This window comes from Trichechus manatus, unplaced genomic scaffold, assembly GCF_000243295.1.
Source record: "Trichechus manatus latirostris isolate Lorelei unplaced genomic scaffold, TriManLat1.0 scaffold00057, whole genome shotgun sequence".
Classification (NCBI taxonomy): Eukaryota; Metazoa; Chordata; class Mammalia; order Sirenia; family Trichechidae; genus Trichechus; species Trichechus manatus.
The window spans coordinates 7,790,299-7,798,853 of record NW_004443993.1 but is presented as its reverse complement, the minus strand read 5'-3'; the positions used below and the strand labels follow the sequence as shown (position 1 = coordinate 7,798,853).

Genomic DNA, 8,555 nt, shown 5'->3' with positions numbered 1-8,555 from the left:
TCTTGCCATCTTGCATTGTCTATGGTGTTGCAGCTCTCTCTCTCTCTCTGTCTCCTGGGTCTGGGAGGCTCTGAGTACCGGGACCCCAGGTCCAAAGGACACACTCCACTCCTGTCTCTTTTTAGTGGTAATGAGGTCTATCCTTTCCACTTCTGGGGTTGCTCATTTTAAGCTTAGCAGGATGGCAAAACTGACCAATCCCCTTGTTAGGGTTCCACAAGCACCTTATTTGCATAATCCCATTCAATCTTTTGATGCGTTACTAGACCATGGAGAAACCCATTGTCGTTGATTCCAACTCATAGTCACCCTATAGGACAGAGTACAACAATTGGTCTCAATTCACCTGGAGCAGCTGAGGAAGAAGGAGAGCAGGAATAGGAGGAGGAAATGGAATGTGTGGCTAACTACCTCCATGAACAACTGCCTCCTTTGCCATGAGACCAGAAGAAATGGATGGTGCCCAGACACCATTCCTGAACATTTTGATCAAACATTCTATAGAAGGATCCTGATCAAAGTGGGAAAATGCAGAAGAGAATTTCAAATTCTTATAGACTCCACCAGGCTTTCTGAAGCAATTAAGGGTGGACAAATCCTCAAAACTGTTGCCCTGAGATAATCTTTAAACCTTAAACCAAAAATATCTCCTGAAGTCCTCTTGAAACCAAACAATAAGTCGTTTTTAGTAAAAAATGTTTGCCTGGAGCATCGTGCTCTTTGGAAGACCTATCTATACGGGATCAAATTGACAACAGCAACTTGAAAGGTCAGATAGGAAGCTTAGTGGGCAGTGAGTTCATGTTAATGTGGGAGAAACGTTCGGAGAAGGAGGGTGATAATGGTTGTACAGCTTGAAAAATGTAATCAATGTCACTGAATTGTACATGTAGAAATTGTGGAATTGACATATATTTTGCTGTGTATACTTTCAACAACAATAAAAACAAATCAGATGCCAAAAAAAAAAAAAGCATCCCTTGAGCACTTAATGGCTCATGACCCAATATCGGATGCTGGCTGTAAGAATTCTCCATGTGTCCCATTCTTTCTAGCAAGCAAGAGGCCAAAATAAAGGAAGGAGTCAAGACTTTTCACAGTGAAGAGATGCACATGGTGGCATTTGTCCAATCTACGCGTGACCACAAGGGGGAACCAAGGATGAGCAGATCATTTCTCCGTCTTTTGCCAAGAAACAGTGGCAAGATCAGTTGGCAGCTCAGGTTGGGTGAACGTGATTTCTTTGGCGTTTCGTCTTTGTACAAACTCTGATGACTTTCTGGGTCTGTCCTAATTGGGGGAGATAATATGGAGAAAGCTGAAGAGCAATTACCAAACCAAACCAGTAGATGTCAGTCAACTCCAACTCTTGGCCACCCCATGTGTATCAGAGTAGAACTGTGCTCCATAGGGTTTTCGATAGCTGATTTTTCAGAAGTGGGTTGCCAGGTCTTTCTTCCGAGATGCCTCTGAGTAGACTTGAACCTCCAACTTTTTGGTTAGCAGTTGAGAGCATGAACTGAACCACTCGGGTGCTCCGAGGAGAAATTAACCCCTCAAAAATTAATTAAAACTCCTAGCATGCCTAGGGATGACAGCTAGAATTTCTGCAAGGTCCAATGCTCAGAAAGTGCCGCAATATTTGACTTTTCTCAAAGAACACCAAGGATGATGGTTCTTTTTTAGTTTATGTTATCATTTTATCTTTTTACAAGCACAATGTGCTTCCTGTGTGCCAGGAGCATTCTAAGCACTTATATGACCTCATTTAATCCTCATGATGTGATATATAGTATTATTATCCCCATATTACAAATAAGGAAAGTAAGGCACAGAGAAGTTAAGTCACTTGCTCAAGGTTGGGCAACCTGAAAGTGGTGGATCTGGGATTTAAATCCAGGCTCCACTTAAACACTGCAGTGATGGCAGCTGTGAGGTTCAATCATGATTGTAAGATTGTTTCCTCAGCACCTAAAACAGTGCCTAGACATACTAGACACACAATCAGTATTTGTTAAATAAATGATGACATTTGGACAAATATCCTTTGGATAATTGTGGAAAGACTGTAGAAAGGAGGAAAGAAGCAAGGAATAAAGAAAGAAAGAAAGAGAGGAAATGAGAGAAGGAAGGAAGAGCTCTTCTGGTTGTGGTCTCAAAAAACAGAAACTTCAGTTGCATAGTGGTAGGAACCTAGTGCAATCTCTCTTTTCTTTCATATCAAGGAACCAGGAAGCTCCTGGTAGCACAAGATGTTGGGTTCAGAAAAGTTCAAGGCATTGCAGAGAGGTGGATCTTACCACTTTGGTGTAGGTAGTAGAGGGAGACAGCTCAGTGCTTTCCATTTCAGACCTTTTCCACATCCCACTAAACCATTTCTTGTATTCCATTCGCACCTGGAAGTTTGAAGAATATAGAGGCTGCATTACATCCAGAGCTTGGAGCAAAACAAAGTACCCTAAAATGGGAGACTACAGATACAGATGCCCCGCCCTACCCGCTATTACTCTTCAAGGGTTTTCTGTACAATCTTGGCCATGCTCATGCTGGTTCGTTTTATTTATATTAAACTCTCTTAGCTATAGAAAAGGTGCTTACTAAATGCCAGGAACCATAAGGGCTCTATATATGGTGATGATGATGGATGATGATGATGATGATGTAGGTGGTGATGATGATGGAGATAATGAAGGTGATTATGGTGATGATGATGATAATGAAAGTGACTTTGGCGATGATGAAGGTGATGACATGATGATGAAGATGATGATGATGGTGATGATATAGATGGTGACGGTGATGGAGATGATGAAGGTGATTATGGTGATGATGATGATGATAATGAATGTGATTATGGTGAAATATGATATTGATGAAGATGATGATAGTGGTGGTGGTGATGACGATGATGAAGAAGGTCACCATTTATTGAACCTTAACTATCTTCCAAGGAGCCCTGGTGGTGCAAAAATTAAGCACTTGGTTGCTAACTGAAAGCTGCAAATCCACGCAAAGATGCAAACCCGCACAGCAATGAAAACTCACCCAGCAGCTCCGCAGGAGAAAGACCTGGCTATCTGCTCCTGTAAAGATTACAGCCTAGGGAAGCCTATGAGGAAGTTCTACTCTGTCACATGGGGTTGCCATGAGTCGGAATCGACTCAACGGCACCAAACAACAAGCTATGTTCCAGGCACTTTGCATGCACTGTGTCATTCAATCTGATGAGGAAGGTGTTTCTCTCACCCTCAATTAGTGATGAAGAAATTGAGGCTCTTGGGGATAAATTGACTTGTCCATGGTCACACACCAAGCATTCAAAATCTTGTCATTTTTACTTCAGAACTCTAGCACTAACCACTGCACTAAACCACCCATTGTGATCCTATGAATTGCCTTACTTGAATGTACTTAACATGTTAAAAATGACTGTTAAATAGTTAATGCTCAGCATTATTTTGCCAAGACATGTAAGTTGTACTTTACTTCTTCCATGTGTGAGGAGTACCAAGCATTCAGAAAGCACTAAAGGACTGGAAAGGAATTAATAAATTGGAATGCTTGTCTGTTGGTAACTCGGGTCTTAACTGCTGTTAGTTCCCGTCAGTCACAAGGGACAAAGCCAGGAAAGCTATTCCTAATATATATGATGAGTAAAATTATAATAATGACCCTCAATGAGAACTTAATGTCTGCCAAGGACTCTGCTGGGTTATTTATATTGCATTATCTCATTTCATCCTCAACACTATAAAGTAGATATTGCTGCATTCGCAGATGAAAAAACTGGGGCACAGAGAGGGTAAACAGCCCACCCAATGTCACACAGCAACACACACAGTGGAAGAAATTGAATTAGAGCTAAAGTCTCTCTGAGCTTGAGGTGTTGTTGTTGTTGTTAAGAGCCATCAAGTTAGTTTTGACTCATAACGACCCTATGTACAACAGAAGAAACACCGCCTGGTCCTGTGCCATCCTCACAATCATTGTTATGCTTGAGCCTATTGTTGCAGCCCCTGTGTCAATCCACCACTTTAAGGGGCTTCCTCTTTTTCACTGACTGTGTTCTTTATTAAGCATGATGTCCTCCAGGGACTGATCCCTCCTGATAACATATGCAAAGTGCTTGAGATGAAGTCTCACCATTTTTGCTTCCAGGGAGCATTCTGGCTGTATTTCCTTCAAGACAGATTTATTCATTCTTCTGACAGTTCATGGTATATTCAATATTCTTCACAAACACCACAATTCAAGGCTTCAATTCTTCTTCAGTCTTCCTTATTTATTGTCCAGCTTTCGCATGCATATGAAGCTATTGAAAACACCATGGTTTGGGTCAGGTGAACTTTTGTCCTTAAAGTGACATCTTTGCTTTTCAACACTTTAAAGAGATCTTTTGTAGCAGATTTGCCCAATGCAATGGATCTTTTTATTTCTTTTTTTTTTTTTTGCTGTCACTTTTTTTTTTAAATTGTACTTCAGATGAAGCTTTACAGAGCAAATTGGTTTCTCATTAAACAATTTATACACTTTTTTTGTGACATTGGTTGCCAACCCCACGACATATCAACACTCTCCTCTTCTTGACGTTGGGTTCCCCATTACCAGCTTTCCTGTCCCCCGCTGCCTTCTCGCCCTTGCCCCTTGCCTGGTGTGTCCGTCTAGTCTTGTTTTGCTTTATGGGCCTGTCTAATCTTTGGCTGAAGGGTGAACCTCAGGAGTGACTTCCGTACTGAGTTAAAAGGGTGTTCAGGGGCCATACTCTCCAGTCTCTGTCAAACCAGTAAGTCTGATCATTTTTTATGAGTTAGAATTTGTTCTGCATTTTTCTCCAGCTCTGTCCAGGACACTTCTATTGTGATCCCTGTCAGACCTGTTAGTGTTGTAGCCAGGAAGCATCTAGTTGTGCTGGACTCAGTCTGGTGGAGGCTGTGGTAGTTGTGGTCCATTAGTCCTTTGGATTAATATTTCCCTTGTGTCTTTGGTTTTCTTCATTCTCCCTTGCTCCAGATAGGGTGAGACCAGTGGAGTATCTTAGATGGCCACTCACAAGTTTTTTTTTATAACTGAACTTTAAACGAAGGTTTATAAAACAAACTAGCTTCTCATTAAACACTTAGCACACACATTGTTTTATGGCATTAGTTAACAACCTTAGGGCATGTCAGTACTCACCTTTCTCAGCCTTGAGTTCCCTATTACCAGCTTTCCTGTCCTCTCCTGCCTTCTAGTCTTTGCCCTTGGGCTGGTGTCCATGCCCCTTGAGTCTCATTTTGTCCTATGGGCCTGTCTAATTTTTGGCTAAAAGGTGAACCTCCGGAGTGACTTCATTTCTGGGCCAAACGGGTGTCCAGGGGCCATACTCTGAGGGTTTCTCCAGTCTTTGTCAGACCTGTAAGTCCGGTCTCTTTGTTTAAGTTAGAATTTTGTTCAACTTTTTTCTCCTGCTCTGGCTGGGGCACTCTACTGTAATCCCTGTCAGAGAAGTCAGTGGTGGCAGCTGGGCACCATCTAGTTGTACTGGACTCAGTCTGGTAGAGGCCATAGTAGTTGTGGCCTATTAGTCCTTTGGACTGATTTTTTCCTTGGGTCTTTAGTTTTCTTCCTTTTCCCTTGCTTCTGAAAGGGTGACACCAATGGAGTATCTTAGACGGCCACTCACAGGCTTTTAAGACCCCAGACACTACTCACCAAAGTATGATGTAGAACATTTTCTTTCTGTAATCTTTAGTCTTCATCAGTAAGTGCTTCAAGTCCTCTTCACTTTCAGCAAGCAAGGTTGTGTCATCTAAATAATGCAGGTTGTTAATGAGTCTTCCTCCAATCCTGATGCCCCATTCTTCTTCATATAGTCCAGCTTCTCAGATTATTTGCTCAGCATACAAATTGAATAAATACAGTGAAAGATACAACCCTGTTGCACACCTTTATTAACTTTAAACCACACAGTATCCCCTTGTTCTTTTGGAATGACTGCTTCTTGGTCTAAGTACAGTTCCCTCATGAGCACAATTAAGTGTTCTGGAATTCCCATTCTTTACAATATTGTCCATAGTTTGTTATGATCCACAGAGTTGAATGCTCTTGCATAGTCAATAAAACACAAGCAAATATTTTTCTGGTATTATCTGCTTTCAGCCATGATCCATCTGACATCAGCAATGGTACCCCTTCTTCCACGTCCTCTTCTGAATTCAGCTTGAATTTCTGGCAGTTTCTTGGCGATGTACTGCTGCAACTGCTTTTGAATGATCTTCGGCAAAATTTTACTTGTGTGTGATGTTAATGATATTGTCCAATAATTTCTGTATTCCGTTGGGTTACCTTTCTTGGAATGGGTACAAATAAGGATCTCTTTCCATTGGTTGACCAGGTAGCTGTCTTCCAAATTTCTTGGCATGGGCAAGTGAGCGCTTCCAGTGCTGCATCCATTTTCTGAAACATCTATATTAGCATTCTGTCAATTCCTGGAGCCTTGTTTTTCGCCATTGCCTTCCGTGGAGCTTGGACTTCTTCCTTCAGTACCTTCAGTTCTTGAGCACATGCTACCTCCTGAAATCGTTGAAAGTCGACCACTTCTTTTTGGTATAGTGACTCTGTGTATTCTTTCCATTTTCCTGATGCTTCCTGCCTTGTTTAATATTTCCCCTGTACAATCCTTCAATATTGCAATTCAAGTTTGATTTTTTTTCTTTAGTTCTTTCAGCTTGAGAAATACAGAGCATGTTCTTCCTTTTTGATTTTCTATCTCCGGGTGTTTCCACATTTCATTATAACATTTTACTTTGTCTTCTTGAGACACCCCTTTGAAATTTTCTGTTCAGCTCTTTTACTTCATCATTTCTTTCTTTCACTTTAGCTACTTTATGTTCAAGAGCGAGTCTCGGAGTCTCTTCTAACATCCATTTTGGTCTTTTCTTTCTTTAATGTCTTTTTAATGACCTCTTGCTTTCTTCATGTATGATGTCCTTTCACAACTTATCTGGTCTTTGGTCATTAGTGTTCAATGTGTCAAATCTGTTCTTGAGATGATCTCTAAATTCAAGTGGAATATACTCAAGGTCATACTTTGGCTCTCATGGACTTGTTCTAATTTTCTTCAGCTTCAACTTGAACTTGCATAGGAGCAATTGATAATCTATTCCTCAGTTGACCACTGGCTTTGTTCTGAATGATGATATTGAGCTTTCCCATTGTCTCTTTCCACAGATGTAGTCTATTTGGTTCCTGTATATTGCATCGGGTGAGGTCTATGTGTATAGTCACCATTAAGTTGCTGAAAAAAAAGTAGCTGCAATGAAGTAGTTGGTCTTGCAACATTCTATCATATGATCTCTGGCATCATTTCTATCACCAAGGCCATATTTTCCAACTACCAATCCTTCTTTGTTTCCAGCTTTCACATTCCAATCACAAGTAATTATCAATGCATCTTGATTACATGTTTGATCAATTTCAGACTGCAGAAGTTGGTAATTTTCAATCTTTGTCCTTAGTGTTTGGTGAGTAAATTTGAATAGTAGTTGTATTAACTGGTCTTCCTTGTAGGCGTATGGATATTATCCTATCACTGACAGTATTGTGCTTCTGGATAGATCTTTACTCTTTATGACGATGAACGCGATGCCATTCCTCTTTAATTTGTCATTCCCAGCATAGTAGAGCATATGATTGTCTGATTCAAAATGGCCTATACCAGTCCATTTCAGCTCACTAATGCCTAGGATATCGAGCTATGCATTCCATTTAATTTTTGATGACTTCCAATTTTCCTAGACTCATACTACATACATATCACATTTTGATTATTAATGGATGTTTTCAGCTGTTTCTTTGCATTTTGAGTCATACCACATCAGCAAATGAAGGTCCCAAAAACTTGACTCCATCCTCGTCATTAAGGTCGACTCTGCTTTGAGGAGGCAGCTCTTCTCCAGTTCTATTTTTTTTTAAAATAGGCTTTATTTTTTAAAGCAGTTTTAGGTTTACAGAAAAATTGCCCAGAAAGTACAGAGAGTTCCCATAGACCCTTTCGCCCTTGCACATAGTTTCTCCTACTGTAACATTTTGCATACCTGTGGTATATTCGTTACAAGTGATGAACAAATAGTGATACATTATTATTAACTAAAGTCCACAAGTAGTTCATGTTAGACTTCACTCTTTGTGTTTATAGTTCTATGGTTTTTTTTTATTGTTGTAATTAAACGAAGTTTACATTTCAAGTTAGTCTCCCATACAGAATATTTTTTTAACATACGTTGTTGTCAGACCCCAACGGCTCACCCCATTCTGCGACAGCACGCTCCTCCCCTCCGCCCGTGATTCCCCATGAACATTCAACCAGCTCCTATCTCTCTCTGCCTTCCCTTCTCACCTCTGGACAGAAGCTGCCCCTTTGGTCTCTTATATCTACTTGTCTAAGAGGCATATTCTTCACAAGCATCACTTTATGTCCCACAGTCCAGTCCAATCCCTGTCTGAAGAGTTGGCCTTGGAAATTGTTTTAGTCCTGGGGTGATGGAGAGACCAGGGGCCATGCTTTCTGGGGCGCC

The 8,555-nt window shown here is 40.8% G+C and overlaps 1 protein-coding gene across 1 annotated transcript in view; it reads right to left on the bottom strand.

Annotated features, from left to right (window-relative positions):
- Positions 1–431: 431 nt before the first annotated feature.
- The window catches only part of LOC101346231 (adhesion G protein-coupled receptor E4-like), a 66,626-nt gene continuing 58,502 nt past the window's right edge, over positions 432–8,555 (bottom strand). Inside the window, exons 10-11 of the mRNA XM_023733081.1 lie at positions 2,301–2,396; positions 432–1,290 (exon numbers count right to left, since the gene is read on the bottom strand). Of these exons, the coding sequence (XP_023588849.1) occupies positions 1,171–1,290; positions 2,301–2,396 (216 nt within the window). The 3' untranslated portion in view covers positions 432–1,170. The remainder of the gene's footprint in view (positions 1,291–2,300; positions 2,397–8,555) is intronic.